The 25,139-nt window shown below is 36.1% G+C and overlaps 1 protein-coding gene and 1 long non-coding RNA gene across 2 annotated transcripts; both read right to left on the reverse strand.

Moving 5' to 3' along the window:
• On the reverse strand, positions 1-24,985 carry LOC137024191 (B-cell receptor-associated protein 29-like). Its single transcript, XM_067391457.1, is given in 12 exon segments — positions 1-2,800; positions 4,000-4,100; positions 4,213-4,324; positions 8,183-8,318; positions 8,404-8,551; positions 8,638-8,738; positions 8,811-8,912; positions 20,368-20,598; positions 22,334-22,456; positions 23,132-23,249; positions 24,504-24,625; positions 24,710-24,985. Coding segments are annotated over 12 exon segments (1,410 nt in total). The 5' UTR covers positions 24,790-24,985; the 3' UTR covers positions 1-2,764.
• On the reverse strand, positions 14,933-19,502 carry LOC137023761 (uncharacterized). Its single transcript, XR_010895577.1, has 3 exons — positions 19,385-19,502; positions 15,629-16,419; positions 14,933-15,096 (listed from the first exon to the last, which is right to left on the reverse strand). It is a non-coding gene; the product is annotated as an uncharacterized lncRNA (long non-coding RNA).
• Positions 24,986-25,139: the final 154 nt, after the last annotated feature.

The following is a 25,139-nucleotide window of genomic DNA, read 5'->3' on the forward strand; positions in this document are numbered from 1 at the left end:
AAAAAAAAAAAAAAAAAAAAAATGCATTTATGTGAAAGATTAGATACATTCTTTTAAAAATAAAATGAATGATTTACTACAAAGAACGAAGAAACATGCACAATCATCAATGACAACAGTACCGTTTTTCGCTTTAATCGTGAAAATACAATCACAGCAAAAACGTAAACAACTCACTGAGGCACTTAAGCAGGTGATTTTGCACCCATTAGAAGAATATTACAAGATTATTAAAAAAAAAAAAGCTATATTTGACCACATTTGACAGGAAGATACCGAAAGTCATAAACAATCCATCTTTTTAGACATTTCAGACCATTTCCCAATCTTTGGAACGAAGTCAGAAATCAGCCAAATATACAATCTATAAATAACATTTCTAGACTTGCATAGCAATTTTAGGTATTTTTCTAATTTTCCCATCTCCTCTCCCTCTCAAGTGCTGCTCAGGATTAGACGGGTCGCATCAGACAAACAGTTTTCGGCCATAGCGTCCGATAGGCGAGGGAAAGGAAGTGAGCGTGGAAGATTTGTGCATCATAAACGGAGCAACATATCGACAGCATGCTTTTCAACACCCACACGGTGGGTGACTGCTTATTATTAGTAAATTAAATTTATACTCATTTTTTCTGTCTCACAGCGCAGGATAATTTTCACAGTCTTTTAATCTTCCCTTAAGTCTAAATGTTTTAATTGTGAAATTTCGGTGGTTGTTCTGCAACTAGAATAGGTGAACAATGAAATAAAACATTCAGACTTCATCAAAAACAGAGTAAATTGCACCAAAACATATCCAGGTCAGATTTAATCCTAAAATCAAAAGAAAAAAATGCAAGTTGAAGAAAATAATTCCCATTACAGTAGGTTCTTAAATCTAATCCTCATTAGATTAGACTACTGTATTACTCAATGTATTACACATTATTTTTCTTAAACTGAAAGAAAAATGTGCTTAAAGGATTAGTTCACTTCAGAATTAAAATTTCCTGATAATTTACTCACCTCCATGTCATCCAAGATGTTCATGTCTTTCTTCCTTCAGTCGAAAAGAAATTAAGGTTTTTGAGGAAAACATTCCATGATTTTTCTCCATATAGTAGACTTCAGTGGGCACCAACAGGTTGAAGGTCCAAATGTCAGTTTCAGTGCAGCTTCTACATGATCCCAGATGAGGATTAAGAGTCTTATTTAGCAAAGTGATCAGTTATTGTCTAAAAAAAACCCAACTTGTATACTTTGACCACAAATGCTCATCTTGCACTGCTCTGCAATGCGCCACACATTACGTAATCACGTTAGAAAGGTCACGCATGACATAGGTGGAAGTACCGATCCAGTGTTTACAAAGCAAATGTGCAAAGACCAAGTCAAATGCCCTTTACAAAAAAAGTTAAAACATGAAATGGACTTTTTCACCATACCGCGGTAGGCGACCTTTCCAACGTGATTACGTAATGCGTGGCACATCACAGAGCAGTGCAAGATGAGCATTTGTGGTTAAAAAGTATATATATTTTTATTTTTTTTTTTGAAAATGAAGGATAATTTCGCTAGATAAGACTCTTATTCCTCGTCTGGGATCATGTAAAGCTCTTTGAAGCTGCACTGAAACTGACATTTGGACCTTCAAACTGTTGAAAAAATCGTTGAATGTTTTCCTCAAAAACCTTAATTTCTTTTCGGCTGAAGAAGGAAAGACAAACATCTCTGATGACATGAGGGTGAGTAAATTATCAGGAAATTTTAATTCTGAAGTGAACTAATCCTTAAATTGAGATATTAAAAAAAAACCAACAAAAATGGTTTAATTTTCGCTCCACAATATATATTTTCTTTCCTTCGATTTTTGGGGTGAAATGTAGCCTGGACATGTTTTATAAGATTTTATTCTTAAGCATCAACAGCACAGAAACAGAGCTACCTCAAACGGACTCAAAATTATCTATCTCTATTGGACTGCGAAATTTTCATATCTGGTGTCTGCGTTTGTTTAACAACTAACAGTAATTGAACTCAGGTGTAATTGACCTACCTCTCCAAATACACTAACCGCTCACTAACAGACTGTTTGCTCGGCCCGGAAATGGTCTCACTGTGACGTGTTTACTTATTATTATTATTATTATTATCTGTTGTTTATGTGTATACGGTTTTATTCTTCATAATTAAAGTTGATTTAAATGACTAACGCAGCCTGTAATGTATGTGATCTTAGACACGCTTCCATTTGCAATCTGATGGATTGTGTCAATGGACTTGTTTTTGGTAAATATGAATGGAGATATTGCTGTGAAAAGTACTAATATTACAGCTACTATGACTTTGTGTGAAGTTTCTGGATGTTGCGTGACAGTCTGGTTCAATATGCGCTTTCAAGAGAATCAAGCAGAACGGAGAATGAAAGCAACGTGAGGTAAACCAATGCAACATGCAAGCATCAGACTAATATGGCTTATTTACAGTTTCCTGTAAACACATCAATAAAATGTGTGCAGATACAGATATTTGGAGATGATTTAAAATAAACAGCACTGCCCCGCATCAGCCAGAACATCAAAAGAACAGGGATGTATATCAAAGCTAAACCACTACTTCAAATGTGTGGTGAGCAGGTAACCTGACAGGATGTGATGTCATCATCATGAGTGATTCAGAACGGAGAACTCAGAACAGTTTTCATGTCATGCTACCAGGTGAGTGTATGTGGGAGGAGCTCATCATAATTATGATTATCGTACAGGTTTCCATTGTGTCCACTTCCCTAGTCATCTTTTTTGTCTCCACTGTCCAGCTGATTCTAGAAAAGAGTCAAAGGAAAAAGTTGTAAACAAGTTGGTCATGTCATAATCCTTAGCACTACTCTTTATCCGTAACAAATAACTATTTTGTCGGGATGCACGCTATTTTGGTGATGAGTATCGATGCTGTCATTTATATAAGTTATCAGTATTTATCTGATTTTATAAATTACTAAACTGTTATTCATCTACTGTTCATTATATTTTGATAATATTCATATTGTTTAAAGCATGCAAAACAATATAGATTTAAAATATCTGCCAATACTACTTTGCAAAGTATCATTTTGTTAATATTTTGAATATGATTTTATTTTTATATTTTCTGTTTTTATTTTAACCTTAAAGGTTTAGTAATTTATTTTTTTGCGATTTTTGTCATTTATATTACTTTTTTATACCTAATATAGTTTTTATTTTTTGGCATTTTGGTACTTCTAGAACTACATGAAATTTGTAGTGAAGTTCAACTAAATAAAAAGGAGAAATGTGACGTTAGCAACTAGCTGAAATAATTTATTACAGTTAATGTTTATTTCAAGTAATGAATATTTGGTTACTTTATTTTAAGGTGTCCTAGTTACAATGTATTTATACATTTGGGTAATATTAATTAACAATATAAAATAATATTAATTAACAACATGTACTTTTATATAGGGTTAGGAATAGGATTAGTTATTCATACTTCACTGATATTACTAGAGTAAATACATCTAACATATGCGTTAACGCTTTATATTACAGGGTCGTTGATACATATTAGAGCTGCACGATTCTGGATAAAAGGAGAATTGCCTTTTTTTTGGTTTCAAAATAGAGATCACGATTCTGAATATACAACTAAACAAGATAAATTACTAGAGGTTATGACAAAATATTTATTGTTGGAAAAATTTTTAATATGAATGGATTTAAAAAATGGTTTTGAATGTGTTCAATAACTCATTATATACTTGTTTCATTACTGGATGAATCAGTGTTTTGAACAAATCTTTTGAACGAATGATTCAATGCCAAACACATTTTTTAAGTCACTCGTCGCCACCTAGTGACGAATTAATACAACCGTTATTTGAAGCACCAAGTTAGCTTCAAAAGGTGGTTTGCTCTATTTTGATCACTATCTGTGTCATTAATAAAATAAGATCATGTGGGTATTTGAATCGAGCATGTGATCTTTCGTTCGTGATCTTACCTGAATCTCCTGGTGCTCTTGAAGGAGACGGTCGTATTCTTTGGTTAGTCCTTCAGTTTGTTTCTTCATGGCATCTAAATCTGACTTGGACTTTTTCAGAGCTACAGAAAAGCAAACAGCTGTAACTGATAGAGCTGCTGTATTCCAGATCATTTGTTTGATTGTAATCATTATCTAGGATGCATGTTGAGTGTGTGTAAGGCTTGTGCTCACCATCTGTGCTGCTCTTCAGCTCCTCTGTCAGTCTCTGCACCTCTTTCTTCAGGAGTTTGTTCTCTTCTGTATCTTGTTTCTTCCCTCCTTCTCCTTTAGGATCCGTAAGCGCCTGAGGATAACAACGGTTTGTCCTTCTGTTACTCAAGGGTCATTCAGGAGGATTCCTCAAGACCCAAACGCCACACACATTCATTTAATTCCTCCTCATGAGCTGTGAATAAACACAGTGAGGGACTGCTTCTAAAAGCAGATGTCTAAGCCAAATAATTTACCCCAAAATCAAAGGAAAAAAAACTTGTTTGCATTGCTTTCAGATTCTTCATTGAAAATATTATTTCTTATGTCTGTCTGCTGATTTTGGGCTGAAATGTGGTGCAGGTTTCATGAGATTCATGCATTAACATTTAACCCTTACGTTGTTCAGGTCATTTTGACCTGGAGAGGATTTTCTTTTTCCTGAAAATGCTAGTTAATGTTATCCTATAGGACTATAACATACTGACTGCTCAGGTATAAAAACTTCCCAAAGAATTTAAAATAATTTGTGCTTTTTGGGGGGTTTTGTTCCCACCTTATTACACTTGTAGTGTTCTCAATCAAAAATGACTGGCCTACAAAAAATTGCTTATTAATCTCGTTATGCTGTGTTTAATCAATCTGAGCACAAGATATTAACATTTTGTTAATATTTGAATATGATTTTATTTTTTATATTTTCTGTTTTTATTTTAACCTTAAAGGTTTAGTAATTTTTTTTTTTTTGCCATTTTTGTCATTTATATTACTTTTTTATACCTAATATAGTTTTTATTTTTTGGTATTTTGGTACTTCTAGAACTACATGAAATTTGTGGTGAAGTTCAACTAAATAAAAATGTGACGTTAGCAACTAACTGAAATAAAATTTATTACAGTTAATGTTTATTTCAAGTAATGAATATTTGGTTACTTTATTTTAAGGTGTCCTAGTTACAATGTATTTATACATTTAGGGAATATTAATTAACAATATTAAATAATATTAATTAACAACATGTACTTTTATATAGGGTTAGGAATAGGATTAGTTATTCATAATTTACTGATATTACTACAGTAAATACAGGATAACAATGGCAAGTTGACGAGGCAGACACATCCCCGTTTACACCTGGTGTTTTAATCTTTCTCTTTTCACTTTCTTCGAGCGGAGGGTCTGTGGGCGAGCAAATTAGGGCTGGGGCAATAAATCGATGCATTGCGATTCTGGATTGATATTTTCTGAATGCATTGCGATACTCTATCGAATTTATTCTGAGCTCTGGCGCTCTAGGCTACTTTTTAACCATACGCTTAAATGCTCACGACGAAGAGCGCGTGTACGTTCAGCACTTCAGAATGCTTTTATGGCATGAGATTAATGTAAACACTTTATAATTCACTTCAAACTTTTTGAGCTTAATTATTTTAGGTTTAAGTGATGTGTGTAAAGCAACTGGAATCTGAGTATGGCTGTTTCTAAAGCACGCAGTGCCATCTGCTGTTGAAAACTAAGATCAGAATCGATTCAAGAGAGAATTGCAATGGATTCGGAAAATCTCTAAATTGATCCATAATAATTTCTCGACTTGTGATGCAACGATTTATTGTCCCAGCAATAGGATAATTGTACGGGCTTTTTCTAATGATCTATGAGAATGAAATGAGCTCACGCAGTTTCATATAAACGTGAAAGGAGATGACGGAAAAACATAAGGAGAGCAGCAGCATTCATTTCTGCTCTGACAGCCACAAGACCGGCTGAATGCTGTGAGTGTGTGTTAGAAATCAGGAATGGTGAGAGAACATTGTGTTTGGTACATTTTTCATCTTCAAACCAAACTTGGGTCTTCAGCCGACCATGTTTAAATCCCATCTGGCTAGCACACTTCCCATAATGTTTACACATTAGATGATAGGGGTGAAACTGTTCTCGGTTTAAAAAAAAAAACATAACAAAACGAACTGTACCGTTCTGCACACTCGGTTCGGCACGCACTTGCACCGCGGTTCATCTCATATCTGACGACTCATATGCATCTATAATATGGTTTGTAGATAATGAATAAAACAGACAGAGAAAGAACGCATGTGTTTAGTATCAGTGTACTGATCTGTGTATTATGTCTTAAAGAGACAGCAGCCCTTGCATTCCTGCTGTCTGAATGTGTTTTTAATGTTAATCAAACAACAAAAGACAAGGAAAACACTCATTGCTCATAATTGAATAGTAACTTAATAATTAATAATGATTGACCTTTATTTAATTTATACAGTGAAGATTATATGCAATGTTGTTTTGCATTTTATTAGCTACTTTAAACATTTCTGTACCTTAAAACTGGATACATGAAAAACCTTTAAAGCTTTTATTTTTATCTTTGCTTTACTGTATTTAGTTGTGCTGCTTGAATATTTGATCTTATTTTTTGATTTTTTTTATTTGAAAGTAATTTTTTACCTGAACATAGCACATACCGAACCGTACCGAAACCATGATACAAACTGGACCGTGAGTAATCTGAACTGTTGCACCCCTATTGGGTGAGTAGGTGGTATTTTATGGCTGTTTAAACACACATTCGGGCCTCTGGAAGGCCCTGTTTACACCTGGTATTAAGAATTGTTTTGGTCGATCGGATCACAACTGAACAACACTAAATACAGGTGTAAACAGGGTCTAAAACATTTTGAGCTTGTCCACTTTTGACCACTTACAGAGGTACTCGAAAACACAGCGCAACAGTCCACCTACTGACCTAATGCGTAAACATTATGGGAAGCATGCTAGCCAGATATAAAATTGTCTGCTAAAGAGTTTGGTTTGAAGACAACAAAACGCACCAAGCACAATGTTGACCAAACTACAATCGACCAAAGCCCATCTTAATACCAGGGCCAAAGTGGTCGAAATTGGACAAGCTCAAAACGTTTTAAAAACATTCAGTGTTGTCCACTTCCAATCGACCAAAAATGATTAGTCCACTTCTTAAAGGATTAGTCCACTTTCAAATAAAATTTATGATAATTTACTCCAAAATGTTCATGTCTTTCTTTCTTCAGTCGAAAAGAAATTTAAGGTTTTTGATGAAAACATTCCAGGATTTTTCTCCTTATAGTGGACTTCAATGGGCACCAAACGGTTGAAGGTCAAAATGACAGTTTCAGTGCAGCTTCAAAGGGCTTTAAACGATACTAGACGAGGAATAAGGGTCTTATCTAGCGAAACAGGCTCATTTTCAAAAAAAAAAAAAAAGTAAATGTATATGCTTTATATAAACAAATGATCGCCTTCCAAGTGCTTCCACCAAAACTGCATTTCCGTATTCTTCAAAAAGCTCACGCTGTATGTCCTACGCCTTCCCTATTCTACTTACGGAACGATCGCAGTGCCAGTTCTGTTTTTTTTTCCGTAAGTAGAATTTTTTTGAAGAATACGAAAATGCGGTTTTGGCGGAACCACTTGGAAGGTGATCATTTGTTTATATAAAGCATATACATTTACATTTTTTTCGAAAATGACTGACCATTTCACTAGATAAGACTCTTATTTCTCGTCTGGTATCGTTTAAAGCTCTTTGAAAGCTGCACTGAAACTGTCATTTTGACATTCAACAGTTTGGTGCCCATTGAAGTCCACTATAAGGAGAAAAATCATGAAATGTTTATCAAAAACCTTAATTTATTTTCGACTGAAGACAGAAAGACAAACATCTTGGATGACATGGGGGTGAGTAAATTATCAGGAAAATCTTATTTGAAAGTGGACTAATCCTTTAACACCAGGTGTAAAAAGGGCCTGAGGTGCATACGTTCAATCAGTTCTAAAGAGAAATACAAAACCTGTGTAACGGAAAGAAAACAAGTTGACAAAAAGATTGAATCCACTGTTTGGTGATAATATAGCATAATCAGAATGGGAACACCACATTAGGTAGAGGCTTTTAACCTGTTTGAGCATCTCATTGTCCTCCATGTATTTCTTGGCAGCTTTGTTGGCGCTTTCAGCTTGAGTCTGCAGAGCGACACTGGTGCCGATGGCCACAGCCAACTGGTTGATCAGAGTGATGACTCTCCTCATGACACTGTGAGAAAACAGCACCAATATAAGTTCAATATCACAAGACAAACTGCAAACGGTCAATGTCATACATATAAATCAATGCGTACAGCCACAGGAAGAGCGAGAAGCCAGAGATGTAGAGGTTCCTCTGGGCTCGGAAGAGCTTCATGTGCATGTGGTCAAACATGTGGGGTTGCAGTTTGGCGTCTTTGGCTTGGTCAGTGTTCGAGTACTTCCTCACCTCCCGCAGGGCGTCTGCAGCGGGTTACAGCACAGCTGGGTTAACTTGGGTCATTTCTAATCACTTTAAGACATGGTAATAAAAACACAACATGACATACCAAGAAAGAGAACAATGAGGATTATGATCATGGTGAGAAAGCCCTTGTTCCAGAACTGGGAAAGACGGTTCCAGATGCTCCATTTGAAAATACTCTGCCACCTGCAAACATGGATGTCAGTAAGAGCAAGTGGACAACGGTGAACATGCAATTGGACGAGAAGGACATTTTACCTTTGTGGAGAGATGAAAGGGAGACAGAAGATGATAAGAACACCAATTTCCAAATACAGGAAAGAAGCAACTGCAGTCCACTGCAACGTCATTTTGTTTCAGCTGTGTGACCTAAAATGTAATAAAGAAGTTTATAAAATGCTGTATCAGATTATCAACTGAAAAAACAAATGCATAATTCCTTACTAATCAAGGCTGTTATTAATCTCACTTAATCTACTTATGGTATTATGCTCGGATCAAAGGTCTTGCTCAATGACATTCTTCCCACCTCTTCCAGTTACACACTTTGACACTGTGTTCACTATCAGGAAGCATATGCCTCATGTTTTTAACACACAAATCATTTTAACATGCACACAGAACATAATGCATAATAATATGAATAGTCTATTGGTTTAGTGCAGTTATTAGACCGCAGTGCAGATTATATAATCATATTAATGTCGTAAAAATGCTTAAGTGTTGCATATTTAATGCATATATATATATATATATAATATACGATCTCTATTCGAACAGGAAATGAACATACAGAGAGTCGAGATTCAAAACTCGACAGCAGATAAACAGAAAATATGACACCACCCACAGAAGCAGAAAGACGACGTGTTTGCATCTCACCTACGTATAAAGAAAATCTTCAGGGGAACTTTAGACGAACGACACAATTAAAGAAAACTAAACTAACTGCGGAAAGCCACAGCACTGCTGTCTCACTCGAATGACGTCATTAAAGCGCGCACTTTGCGCGCGCACGAGGTCTTGTCGATCATGCCATGGGGAAAAAATGAATACGCAGCGAACCGAATAAAATGTTTTTCAACGATAAAAAATGTTTGTAAACTCTATTGTTCATAGCAAATACTATATTCCTACACAGAAATGGGCAAACAGAACACAATCATGCAAGGGGAAATCATGCCTAATAAAAATTTCTCTGTGAATAAAATCTTTTGTGAATTTTTGTGTGATGTGTGATAATTAATCTGATAATTCATTTATTTTGTCTTTCAAGAGATTATGATTATTAATGAACTTGTTCTGAAAGTTATTTTCTATCTGATGCAATACGATCATTACACCACATTACCACAGAAGGGCGATAAACATTTAAGTTCATTAGACTCAATTTACATATGTGTAATTCACAAAAATCACCACTTGAGGGCAAAACATCTACATTCGTTAAACTCGATTTGCAGCGGTGTAATTCACAAAAAAATCACTGGAGGGTGAAAATCTTTTATGTTCATTAGACTTGAATTGCAGAGGTGTAATTCACAAAGATCACGACAGGAAGGAGAAACATTTAAATTTGTTGTATTCGAATTGCAGAGGTGTAATTCACAAAAATCACCACAGGAGGGCGAAAGACATTTAACTTTGTTATATTCAAATTGCAGAGGTGTAATTCACAAAAATCACCACAGGAGGGTGAAAATCTTTTATGTTCATTAGACTCAATTTGCAGTGGTGTAATTCACAAAAATCACCACAGGAGGGCGACACACATTTAAATTTGTTAGATTGGAATTGCAGCGGAGTAATTCACAAAAAATCACCACAGGAAGGAGAAACATTTAAATTTGTTATATTCGAATTGCAGAGGTGTAATTCACAAAAATCACCACAGGAGAGCGAAAGACATTTAACTTTGTTATATTCAAATTGCAGAGGTGTAATTCACAAAAATCACCACAGGAGGGTGAAAATCTTTTATGTTCATTAGACTCAATTTGCAGTGGTGTAATTCACAAAAATCACCACAGGAGGGCGACACACATTTAAATTTGTTAGATCGGAATTGCAGAGGTGTAATTCACAAAAATCACCACAGGAAGTTGAAGATCTTTTGTTTATTAGACTTGAATTGCAGCGGAGTAATTCACAAAAAATCACCATAGAAGGCCGAAAAATTTATATTCATTAGACTTGAATTGCAGAGGTGTAATTCACGAAAATCACCACAGGAAGGTGAAAATCTTTTATGTTTATTAGACTTGAATTGCAGCGGAGTAATTCACAAAAAATCACCACAGAAGGGCGAAAAATTTAAATTCATTAGACTTGAATTGCAGAGGTGTAATTCACGAAAATCACCACAGGAGGGCGAAACTATTTTATGTTCATTAGACTCAATTTGCAGTGGTGTAATTCACAAAAATCACCACAAGGTGGCAAAACACATTTAAATTTGTTAGATTGGAATTGCACAGGTGTAATTTACAAAAATCACCACAGGAGGGTGAAACACATTTAAATTTGTTAGATTGGAATTGCAGCAGTGTAATTCACATAAATCACCACAGGAGGGAGAAAGATTTAAATTCATTAGACTTGAATTGCAGAGGTGTAATTCACGAAAATCACCACAGGAGGGCGAAACTATTTTATGTTCATTAGACTCAATTTGCAGTGGTGTAATTCACAAAAATCACCACAAGGTGGCAAAACACATTTAAATTTGTTAGATTGGAATTGCACAGGTGTAATTTACAAAAATCACCACAGGAGGGCGAAACACATTTAAATTTGTTAGATTGGAATTGCAGCGGTGTAATTCACATAAATCACCACAGGAGGGAGAAAGATTTAAATTCATTAGACTTGAATTGCAGAGGTGTAATTCACGAAAATCACCACAGGAGGGCGAAACTATTTTATGTTCATTAGACTCAATTTGCAGTGGTGTAATTCACAAAAATCACCACAAGGTGGCAAAACACATTTAAATTTGTTAGATTGGAATTGCAGCGGTGTAATTCACATAAATCACCACAGGAGGGAGAAAGATTTAAATTCATTAGACTTGAATTGCAGAAGTGTAATTCATAAAAATCACCACAGGAGGGTGAAAATGTTTTATGTTCATTAGACTCAATTTGCAGTGGTGTAATTTACAAAAATCACCACAGGAGGGCGAAACTTTTTTGTGTTCATTAGACTCATTTTGCAACTGTGTAATTCACACAAATCACCACAGGAGGGCGAAACACATTTAAATTTATTAAACTTGATTTGCATCAGTGTACTTCATAGAAATTGCCACAGGAGGGCGCACAGCATTTTAGGTCTTTTGACTTTTTGTAAATCAATTTATTTTAACAGAAGTGAGCTCAGAACATCGATAGTGTAAACAGATCTGATTGGCTGTTCATGTTGCGTAGCGTTACGAGAACACTCTTCTGCTCTTACCCTCTTGCAGAAGTATAGTACATTTACTTTCGTTAGACTCGATTTGTGTTGGTGTAATTCAGAAAACAACCACAGGAGGGTGTAATATTTTTAAGTTTGTTAGAATTTATTTGTTTTGATGAAATTCACAAAAATCATTGCAGGAATGCACAACTGTTTAGCTTTTTTGGCTTCTTTGCGAAAAAGAATATTAGTAGATATTTGCTTCGTAGATAGTGTAAATAGTTCTTACTGGCTGTTCATGATGCAGTGTGAAATATATTTTTCTGCCCTCACCCTCTTACAGAAGTGTAGTGCATTTAAGCTCATTAGGTTTGATTTGCCGTGATGTAATTCACAAAACCACCACAAAAGGAAAACTTGGAATGTCAGTGTTTTAAGATTAGAATAGTATTTATTCACAATAATGACAACCATTTATCATTATTATAAAACAACAAACAAAAAAGTTTGACTAAAACCTGTTCAAAACATTCATCGCCTCTGCAGTTTCAGTGGATCAGGAAATAAAGTGTTGTGTTTCAATCACGGTGTCCTGATTTCAAATCTCATTATTGCTTACTTTCAATTCTACTCATTAGACAAAGTATCCCAAAAACCAGCTGTTGATGGGCGAGTGGATAAACACATGCTCTGTGAGGATGAGACTGTGATGAAGGCACGGGTTCAAATCTTGCTTTAACTGCTCTATTGGAAACTTTATCTCAGGATAACAGTGAAAAACAAGTTCGTTCACATGACCAGACAAGCGATCTGTGGCTCACAGGTGTGAGCGCTGCCTCACGGGTTTAGAGGTTGCTGGTTGCATTTTAGTCCCAGAAAAAAGGACTAAAATGCAAAAATTGAACTAAGCAAACAAAAGAATCAGTGGTGCAGCAGTCTGAACATCAGCCCTTGACATGGGAAAGTTTTGAATCCCTCTCTTGACATGGATGTTCAGTTTCACAGTTTTTTTTAATGAAAAAAAAGGACAAGAATCCAAAACAAAAAGAGCCAGAAGTGAGAACGGACCCGTGGTGCGCCGGTCTAAACGTCAGCCCTTGATATGGGAAATCCCGGTTCAAATCCCTCTTGTGATGTGGAAAAATCATTAGTTTCACTGGTTTTTCAATGAAAAAAAGACAAGAATCCAAAACAAAAAGGGCCAGAAGTGAGAACGGACCCGTGGTGCGGCGGTCTAAACGTCAGCCCTTGATATGGGAAATCCCGGTTCAAATCCCTCTTGTGACGTGGAAAAATTATTTAGTTTCACTGGTTTTTCAATTAAAAAAAAGACAAGAATCCAAAACAAAAAGAGCCAGACGCAAGAAAGTACCAGTGGTGCAGTGGTCTAAACGTCAGCCCTTGACGTGGGAAATTCTGGTTCGAATCCCTCTTGTGATGTCGAAAAATTATTTAGTTTAACTGGTTTTTTAAAGGAAAAAAAGACAAGAATCCAAAACAAAAAGAGACAGAAGCGAGAACGGACCCGTGGTGCGGCGGTCTAAACGTCAGCCCTTGATATGGGAAATTCCGGTTCAAATCCCTCTCGTGATGTCGAAAAATTATTTAGTTTCACTGGTTTTTCAATGAAAAAAAAGACAAGAATCCAAAACAAAAAGAGACAGATGCGAGAACGGACCCGTGGTGCGGCGGTCTAAACGTCAGCCCTTGATATGGGAAATTCCAGTTCAAATCCCTCTCGTGACGTCGAAAAATTATTTAGTTTAACTGGTTTTTCAATTAAAAAAAAGACAAGAATCCAAAACAAAAAGAGACAGATGCGAGAACGGACCCATGGTGCGGCGGTCTAAACGTCAGCCCTTGATATGGGAAATACTGGTTCGAATCCCTCTCGTGACGTGGAAAAATTATTTAGTTTCACTGGTTTTTCAATTAAAAAAAAGACAAGAATCCAAAACAAAAAGAGCCAGACGCAAGAAAGTACCAGTGGTGCGGCGGTCTGAACGTCAGCCCTTGACGTGGGAAATACTGGTTCGAATCCCTCTCTTGACATGGATGTTTAGTTTCACTGGTTTTTCGATGAAAAAAAAGGACAAGAATCCCAAAAAAAAGTGTCAGAAGCGAGAAAGTACCAGTGGTGCAGTGGTCTGAATGTCAGCCCTTGACGTGGGAAATCCTGGTTCAAATCCTTTTCTGGAGGTAGAAAATTTGTTTAGTTTCACTGGGTTTTCAATGAAAAAAAAGGACAAGAAACCAAAAAAATAGTAGTTAGTGTGAAAGTGCCAGTAGCTCAGCGGTCTGAGCATGTCCTTCCTGCACGGAAGGATCTGGGTTCGATCCCCAAGCTGGTCACTAAAGCACGGTTGCGTGATGTTCATCCGGTTGTGAGCTGTGACAAGCTGATCGAAGCGGATCAGATCATGACTGGAAGGACAAGAGAAGGCTAGACATGAAGGGGGGAGTTAAGATCCAGACCGCTCCCCCTGGGACTTCCCAGACAATATCCAGCAGCGGTTATGGAGCACAAGTTCAATTTTTCGTTTTATACTTTATGGACTTAGCCTGTGTCTGGAAATTTTTAGTTTGGGGTGTGGCATAGTTTTTGGTCCCCCAGTCCAGCTCCTCCCCTCATATCATCCAATGGAAATCTCAGATGCCACCTGCCTTCCTCTGGGGGAAACACCCTCAAATCAGCATTTGATGGGGTGTTTCCCTTGAGATGATCCCCACTGAAAAATTCAGACTACAGCTGCATCACATCATATTACAGACATCCATATGCTATTAAGCTGGATGCTTAATTGATTTTAGCTTGGCAATCATGAACTTACAAATTAGTCACAGCTTGCCCAAAAACTCCTATAGATGTGGGCCAGTGAATGACAGATGAGCCCACACCTCATTTGAACTACTGATTATATGTAACAATGTATTGATGTTGGAAATCATGAACAGCACACAAGTGTCACATTTAGCCTTTTATTATGCACAAACTCACTGCAGTTTGTAAAACACTCCATTTTCAAACACATGCATTCAAACAAATGGCCTGTCGTAAACTTTATCCCAGAGAAAGGATATGAGCTGTAGCTGCTTCTCTGGTCACCTCCTCATGACATCCAGCAGTTCTGACCCAAGAGATCCTCTACAAACAGACAGACAATCAGAAACACTTCACATTACACTAATAACTCCTTCCTGTAGGAAGGCTCAGACAGAAATGAACATGATTAAATATGGTTATATGAAAAATCTAAAGTTTTGCATTCCAATAGAGGTCTATGTTATCAGTTATTCTATGTATACATCTATGATCAAGACACGCTCCTTTTCAAATTAATTAATATCAGGTGAAATTAAGTGATCAGTCATGAGGACACTGCTGCAATTTATACATTTCAGGTGACAGAGGGAGCTGTACGGTATAATACATATAAAAAGTATAAACTTTAAAATGAGATTTAATTCAAAAGCATAACTGATTAAGAATCACAAGTCAAGTATTTTTTATAAAACACTGTTGCAACCACATATATAAACAAAACTGCATTTTTAGGTTATTAAACAGAATGTGTCATACAGCGTTTATGTGAAAACAGACTTAAAAATGTAAAAGGTCAAAAAGTAAGAGCATCTAAAGCATCTTTTCTTAATTTAACTTAAAAATAAGAACTTACAATATTCAAAGAAGACTTCTCCTTGTGCTCACGCTGGTCCTCAGGTGGATTGCAAATTGGCAACAGGCTGTCAGATATTAATCACATTTTCAGCCAATTGGATCGCTGCTTGTAAGTCCGCCCACTGCTGACAGAACAATCTGAGATTAAAGGGATAGTTCACCCAAAAATTAAAATTCTGTCATCATTTACTCACCCCCAAGTTGTTCCAAACCTGTATAAATATCTTTGTTCTGCTGAACCAAAGGAAGATATTTTTAAGAATGTGGGAAACTTAACAGTTCTGGAGCACCACTGACTTCCATAGTATTCTTTTTTGCTGATATATGGAAGTCAATGGTGCCCCAAAGCGGCCTGGTTACAACCTTTCTTCACATTAAAGTAAAGCAACAGCAACTGATTCATTTGTTCTGTAAACAACGTCGAGCAGCATCAACTCCAGCAAACTGCTTTGACATCACAAGACATACATCAATACAAACTTAATCGACAACTTAAATACAAATGAGGACTGTTATATAATCTGTGATAGTGACTTTACAAGAGAAACGCGCTTTAAGTTACTTACGTGTGAGTCTCGTGACACTGTCGATCATTATCTCAATGTGTGTCAGTTGATTCTGCTGTTGAGTGACTATGAGTCTGTCACTGAGCTGTCATCTGCAGGATCTGTACTTTTATGACTGTAAAGGCAGTGCGGCGACTGTCAAGTTGACATCAGGTGTTGTTGTTTTCAAGGATCCAAAGATGTCATGAACGTGAAGACGAGCGGATGACAAACTGCACAGTTTCTACCAGACGAGTCGAGTTTCACCACCATCAGATTGAAAATGACTTCAGTTCTTAGACGTCTAGTTTACTTTAACATTTTTATACTCTTAACAAAGCTCAGAATATATATGTTAAATATGATGATCAGAGTGATCACCTCTAGCAATGTCAATATCTTGAGAAATTGATGCACCTCCTGATGGAAAGGACATTACAACGTTTATTTCCATCAAGTGGTTAGCAATTTTTGGTTTAGATCTTGTATTGACAATGCAAGAGGTGAGCACTCTGTAAAGTCTCCTCCAGCACATACCAAAGACTTACACTGAGGTTAAAGTCAGGATTCAGAAGTGCCCATTCATGTGTGAAAGTGATTCTTTGTGCTCTATGAAACATTTTTTCACCCTGATGAATATTGGCATTGTCATCCTGGAATAATTTAATCCTGCACACTCCATCTGTTAGAACATGCTAGAAACATAAGTAATAATAATGATCCATTCATAGGTTCTTAAGTATTTACCTAATAAAATCCAAACAGTGATCTTTTTATTTTGGCCGGGCAGTGTATTTAATAGTGCAAATCATTCATCAAGTATATTGTACTTCAGTAATGATATAACAGTTCAGCATCTGTTCAGTTAATGCTAACTACAGAAATTTTGGCAGAGCTGTGTATTTTTATTGAAATTATACTATAAATAAATCTATTTTACACATGTAACATAAAATAGTTCTACTCAGGACCTTAAAGGGTTAGTTCACCCAAAAATGAAAATTATGTCATTAATGACTCACCCTCATGTCGTTCCAAACCCTTAAGACCTCCGTTCATCTTCAGAACACAGCTTAAGATATTTTAGATTTAGTCCGAGAGCTTTCTGTCCCTCCATTGAAAATGTTTGTATGGTAGACTGTCCATGTCCAGAAAGGTAATAAAAATATCATCAAAGTAGTCCATGTGACATTGTGAAGTTTCTGAAGCATCAAAAATACATTTTGGTCAAAAAATAACAAAAACTACGACTTATTCAGCATTGTCTTCTCTTCCAGAATCCTTTCAATTGAATTGATTCCATTGAATTGATTCCATTGAATCATTTCATCTGTCGGCGTTTGTTATGCACTTTTACGTCGCCGTGGTTGTTTTTGGCGATTAGGACATCCGCGACATTTTGAAGCATCGAAAATACATTTTGGTCCAAAAATAACAAAAACTACAACTTTATTCAGCATTGTATTCTCTTCCGGGTCTGTTGTCAATTCGCGTTCACGACTCCGCTTCTTCTTCTTTCTTGTTTTACGGCGGTTGGCATCCAGCTTATTGGTGCATTACCGCCCCCTTCTGCTCCAGAGTGTGGTTCACGACTCCACAGTGACGCTGTTGATGTAAGACGTTGCTGACGTGTTATCCAGTGCGCCCGAGCTTCGTTTACAGTCTGAGGGAGACGCACGCTGTATTCAAGCTATTCTACATTGTTTGTATTTTGCTATTGCTATATTTTTTAAAATGTTGCGTAAGTGAGCATGTCACGGATGACCTAATCGCCAAAAACAACCACGGCGACATAAAAGTGCATTACCAACGCCGACAGATGAAAGGATTCAATGGAATCAATTCAATGGAATCAATTCAATGGAAAGGATTCCGGAAGAGAAGACAATGCTGAATAAAGTCATAGTTTTTGTTATTTTTGGACCAAAATGTATTTTCGATGCTTCAACAAATTCTAACTAACCCACTGATGTCACATGGACTACTTTGATGATGTTTTTATTACCTTTCTGGACATGGACAGTCTACCGTACATACATTTTCAATGGAGGCACAGAAAGCTCTCGGACTAAATCTAAAATATCTTAAGCTGTGTTCTGAAGATGAACGGAGGTCTTACGGGTTTGGAACGACATGAGGGTGAGTCATTAATGACATAATTTTCATCTTTGGATGAACTAACCCTTTAAGGACAAAAATGTCTTAATTGAAACCCATTAAAACTGCAATTTTTAATCACAGAAAAATTTAACTATAAAATGATGAAGTCTTTGTTAATAGGCTTTCAAATCTGTTGGCAAGGCTTCAAAATAAATGTTTTACTATTCTTTATTTTTAATGCTCGCTTTATTCCTGTTTTCTGCGTATTATAGAGCCGATTTGATAAATTATGCAGCTATAATTGTGTGGTTTGTATGTGTGTACTAAAAACATTGTGTGTCTAAGTGTGTGCATGTAATATTTGAGAGAGAGAATTTGTACTGTACTGTACAGGGATGTTTTTGTCCTCTAAGGACCTTTTTAAAATTGACGCATCACAACAACAATATATCAACAGAGACAAACAGCATGATTTTCTACTTTATAATGTGAAAATCAGAGGGTGATTCTTTCAGAGATTATTAAAGTAACGCAACAACTAGCGACTGATTTGTTCTCCCAGGTGAAAAAAGGTACATTTTCATAATGTACTTAAAGTGCTCTATAAATTTTGTACTTAATATACTTCTGTAGTATTACTTAAGAACATCTAAATGTACTCAACTGTGCTATTTTGAGACACCATGAATATGAACTAAAATGCTTTTTTCTAGCTCTGTATTTATAAAATGTATTTAGTTACCACTTCTAGTACAGGTGAACCCATCTTTCATACACTTTCTTTTCATACACAGGTTCAAGTGTACTACAAATACATTGTTTAATACACTTATTTGTTCATAAGATTATCTTTAGTACTAAAATTACATTATGGAAGTGTCCTTTTTTTCACCTGAGCTTCTAAAGGTCTGACAAGGAGTTCAGCATGTAAACAAGCCTGTGATGAATCTTCATAGACTGCCTCAACTTGTGTGTATGTCAGATATTAAGATTTTAGGTTTAGGTACGTTATATCTTATGTAAAGTCTGTAAACATATATAAACTCAAACAATGGCTTATACAGTCATTGAGAACAAGAGAAATCGACTTTATGCGAAAAGTTACTCACAGGTGACACTCGGTTCCCGCATTTTATCCGTCTGTGTGTCGATTTTATTTGCAGTTAAGATGGAATATATGCTGTTAAAGTGACATTAAGAGCTGTCACCTCATCTGCAGGATCTGCACGTGTTGTTGTGACTGTCAGACTGAAGGTGAAACCCGCTTCTGCCGCCTAATGGAGCGGACGGAAAACTGCACTTTACTTCCTTTAAATCCCACAGGTGCAGTGACCATCAAGTTACTTCATATGTGTATATTGAAGTTACTTCAAATATGTGCATTACATACAAGCTCTGCGGCACAGGAGATAATTGTTTGCTTTGGAAGACGATCGGCAATAAACCCTATCCAAGACTTAAACCCCTAACTGCACTAGCCTAGACTCAAGGTCATGTACTTCCCAACTGAGCTACCGACAGATCATCTTAATTCAACCACTCATGTGGGGCTGATGGCTTTCAAAAATAAAGCATTTCAAAAGCTTGTGTTTTAGATGAGTTTGGGTTGGAGATAAACTGGTGCACAGCTTCTGCTTTGTTATTAAAATCATGTTGCAGATAAAAACTATATTGAAGCAGACATAAAACATCATTCCTTTCAGGCAAATAATAAGATGTTCTTTATTTGTGACTTTATTACAACTTATAAAAGAATGCATTCATTAAAAACAATTATGTGGAGCCGTATGTATTGTGGAGGAAGTCAATGACAGCAGACGTACTGGATAAGTTATTGAACAGCCTCCTCTCGGGCTGAGAGGTGATGCGTTCCAGCATGTAAATCAGGTGATGGTGGAAACAGCTGAACGGGGTCCCGTGTTCCACAGCGGTGTCCACCCAGTCCCAAACGCACTGCAGCGGGGTCTCCTCGTACCCTGCGAACATGGCAGGATTGGCCAGCAACCCTCGAGCAGCCATCACACCTGCAGAAATACAAAGATATAAGATCATACATGTGGAGAGTTCAGCATCAGCTGCATTAAACTGACACGCACCATCCACTCCTGTGAGGGCGCAGGTGGCCTCCACATCCTGCATGCTCTTGATGTCACCATTAGCGATGACTGGGATGGAAAGACTGTCCTTGATGGCCTTGATGGCGTCATAATGAACAGGCTGGTGCCGCTCGTCGGCTGTACGCCCGTGAACTGTAATCCATGAGACGCCTGCTGCCGCAGCCTTCTGGCAGAGATCCACTGTCCTCCTGAGGTCCTTGTGAATCCTGAACAAGAAAAAAAAACAATACTGGCCGTAAATGTCAAGCCAAAATAAAATATATATATATATATATAATATTGTGAAATATTATTATAAATTAAAAGAACTGTTTTCTATTTGAATATATAGTAAAATGTAATTTATTCTTGTGATCAAAGCTGAATTTTCAGCATCATTACTCCAGTCTTCAGTGTCACATGATCCTTCAGAAATCATTCTAATATGATGATTTGCTGCTCAAGAAACATTTATGATTATTATCAATGTTGAACAGAGTTCTTGATGAATAGAGAGTTAAATGAACAGCATTTATTTGCATTTATTTATTAAATGTATTAAAGCATTTATTAACCCTGAAGCATCCTTCATAGAGCAGCCCTTAATGAGTCCTTCGTGGACAAATTTGGGCATGAATGTCACAGGTGTGATCCCAATTTTTTTTTTTTTTAAATAAATGTCATAACACTATATTCACTAAAGTAAAAACATTATTTATGCATTTCTTTTGTGATTTTTTTGGGGTATTTTAGTATTATAAAATTACTCTATTGACTTACATGTAAAATACGCTTATGTTTTTTATTACGTCAATAAAAATATTCATTCCAGCAAGTCAAAACAGCCAAACCCCAAAATTCAGCATACATTGGCGACATCTGGTGATATGTGTTGGAATACAAATAGCAATTGCATGAAATATCAGTGGCTGAAGTACTCAATGGCTGCATATAGGCTGAAATCTAAAAACCAATGTTGTAACAAACTTAACCTAAGTTTTAGATTTTATCACAAGTTAAAATTGTATTTTATATTTTTTAAGAAACATTTGTGTTGGCTGGGACTCTACAAAGATGCCAAAATATGCTTTCAGACAAATCTGACCATTCTATAAGGAAAAGACAAAGTAGTTGACAGAGTAACCATTTATTTCTAACAAAAAACATGAAGTGTTAATATTTGATATTTTTTTAATATTAAATAAATATTTGAATATTTGAAAAATATCCATTCAATTCTTTGTACTGTTATAGACTCGTTAAATGCTTTGTGTGTGTGTGTGTTTGTGTGTGTGAATTCAGAATGTTTGAGAATGTTGTATAGGCTCACCCCTTCATTTATGTGTATGTATGATCTGCATTGTGTTGGATTTATTGATTTTTATTGGACAAATCATTTTAAAAAATGCTCTGAATTGTAGTCTCACCCATTCATTTTTACTGTATTTTTGATCAAATAAATGCAACCTTGGTAAGAGTAAGATACGTCTTTCAAAAACATTAAAACACTTTACCAATCCAAAAATTATGAATGGTGGTGTATATAGTATATATTGCCTATATAGTATGTGGATAAAGTTGGACATACTTATATATACAACTTTATATAAAAAGCTGGGCAAGATTATAGTTACATTTTGTGACAATAAAAAAAAAAAATTTCAAGCAATTCAGCAATGTGCTACAATTAAAAAAGTAAAATGTTGCTATATAAACAGTATCTTTGTCATACTGACAATTACAACATGTTAAAAAAAACACTGTTTTAAAGTTATGAATAGTCCAACTGTCCAATAATTGCAAACATTTTTTAAATTAAGAAATTATTCAAAATGATTTATACCAGTTAACAAAAATACAAGCTTTGTATTTTCTGCTTTTAAATCCTCTTTAATGCCTCGCCCCTTGGAATATTCCTTGTCATGAGTGTATTTTAAAGTCAGGAAATCATATGCTGCTCACCTTATTTTAATGGACACTGCATAGTTGGGGTTGTCTATTTGGTTTCGGACATGCCTAACCATGTCTTTCACAAGCTCAGGTTTGTTAATCAGACACGCACCGTAGCCTTCAGACACGGCCCACCTGCAACAAACACATCCACATGACTGCTGTCAGAAGAAATGCTGTGAAACTACAGGAAAATGTGCACAAAATGTTTATTAAAATCTTCACAAAACTTCATCAGAACTGGAACATGAAATTTGACATTTTCCTACCTCTTGTGTGTTTATGTGTTTGATTATGCTTTCAGTTTAGCACTCTCAGCTCTGTTTGACAGTTTTTTAGGTTTTAGATTAAAATCACAACAGACAATTCTTGTTTTATATTTTTTTATATTGCTGTATTTATTATAACTGACCTATCTGAGCACATCTTTTTTTTTTAATTCATGTGTCATCACAATCTTGAATCATAATATCTTATGATGATGTGTTTATTGTCGCGAGGGCGGGGCGACCTGTCACTCGCATGAGATCAGCCAATAGCAAACTACAACCATCCAATCAATTCCCCATAGACAAAATCAAGTCCCGCCCTACATTTGTTCTTGTTCCAGAAGCCGTTTTACATGGATATACATCACAATATGGAAGAAAAGAGTATTATAACTTCCATTTCATGGAAATGCACTAAAACAGTCTGCAAATCACTTTCTGATACATACATTACGTATCTTAAGTAATCCACTATTAGTATTCCTTACTTATTTGAAGCACTGTGTGAACTGTCATTTATGCATAGGAATATTAGCATTACCTTTGTGGACAGCCACAGTTCAAATCCACTCCATCTGAGAAAGGGGAAACCACACATGCAGCATCTGCCAGCGTCTGTGCGTCCTTCGCAGCAAACTGGACAATTAAGGGTCGGTCAGCTAAGAAGCAAACACATGTTTAAATTATATGAGTAGCTAAAGCAGAAGGTTTAACCCTAATTTAACCCTAGACATGTCACAGCTTGAAATGTCATAAGCAGTTGCTCATTATCATGCATATTACTAGGATATTGGCTGTTTATTAGTGCTTATAAAGCAGATATTAATGCCTTATTCTGCATGACCATATTCTACGTCCCTTAATGCATAAACTTAAAGGGTTAGTTCACCCAAAAATGAAAATAATGTTATTTATTGCTCACCCTCATGCCGTTCCACACCCGTAAGACCTTCGTTAATCTTTGGAACACAAATTAAGATATTTTTGATGAAATCTGATGGCTCAGTGAGCCCTGCATAGCCAGCAATGGCATTTCCTCTCTCAATATCCATAAAGGTACAAAAAACATATTTAAATCAGCTCATGTGAGTACAGTGGTTCAATATTAATATTATAAAGTGACGAGAATATTTTTGGTGCACCAAAAAAAACAAAATAACTTATATAGTGATGGCCGATTTCAAAACACTGCTTCAGGAAGATTTGGAGCGTTATGAATCAGCGTGTCGAATCAGCAGTTCGGAGAGCCAAAGTCATGTGATTTCAGCAGTTTGGCACGCGATCCGAATCATGATACACTGATTCATTTGCGCTCCGAAGCTTCCTGAAGCAGTGTTTTGAAATCGCCCATCACTATATAAGTCGTTATTTTGTTTTTTTGCCACACCAAAAATATTCTCCTTGCTTTATAATATTAATATTGAACCACTGTACTCACATGAACCAATTTAAATATGTTTTTAGTACATTAATGGATCTTGAGAGAGGAAATGTGATCGGATTTCAACAAAAATATCTTAATTTGTGTTCCGAAGATTAATTTTTGGGTGAACTAACCCTTTAACAAATACCTTACCAATAATAAGCAGTAATTAGGAGTTTATTGAGGCAAAAGTCATAGTTAATAGTGAGAATTGGATCCTAAACTAAAGTGTGACCCAAAATTGTCAACTTACCTATTTAATCTATACCATGGTGGTTATATTTTTTGCATATTATCGCACCTGCACAATATAGACATTTTCACATGTGGTGTAAATGTTTTTATTTACTTTTATGTGATAAATAATTTTAATGCAGTGTGACAGTTTTTCATGTCTGAAGTAAACTGTGAAAACCACTGGCCTAAAGGACAACTTGAAGAAAAATGTCTACACTTCTACAGTATAAATCATATCTGAACTACGACTTACTCTTACTGGTGGTGAATTCACTGTCTCTGGCTTTTGCAGAGCGCATGAAATCAGCTGCAATGATCATTGGGGTGAAACATAAATCACAGTCATATTTCCTCACTAAACATCTGAAAGCCAACCTGAAAAAAGCAGGAATAAACCATTCAGTACAACACATACACAATATTGCATTACAGGAATCAGTTCAATGCTGTCTAACTTACTTTGAGTAACGGACCATGGGTGCACACACTCTGACTGGCCTTTCCCTGTTAAACAAGTCCATGATATTCCCACTGTCCATTGTTATTTTATTGTGGACGTCTGTCACACTCCTGAAGTCATTTGCAAAACGCGCAGTTCAAATACTCAGTATTAAAATTAAAACGTATTCCATTTTAGTTACTAACAATACACGTGAATTTCCTTTAAAAAGCGCGTTCAGGATAGTAAACATTAGACTTGCACCAGCAAGCACCGGCTTCACATGCGTATTAGTTTGTTACTTCCGTGTGTCAGTGTTAGTGGGTGTGTTTAACCTTTGACCGCTTATCCACAAGAAACGAAATTCATATTTATTTCAAATTATAATACGATAGATTATGACATACATTAATAAAGTACCTCGAACATGTTTATAAAATGAATTAAATC

This window comes from Chanodichthys erythropterus, chromosome 8 (genome assembly GCF_024489055.1).
Source record: "Chanodichthys erythropterus isolate Z2021 chromosome 8, ASM2448905v1, whole genome shotgun sequence".
In the NCBI taxonomy this organism is placed as follows: domain Eukaryota; kingdom Metazoa; phylum Chordata; class Actinopteri; order Cypriniformes; family Xenocyprididae; genus Chanodichthys; species Chanodichthys erythropterus.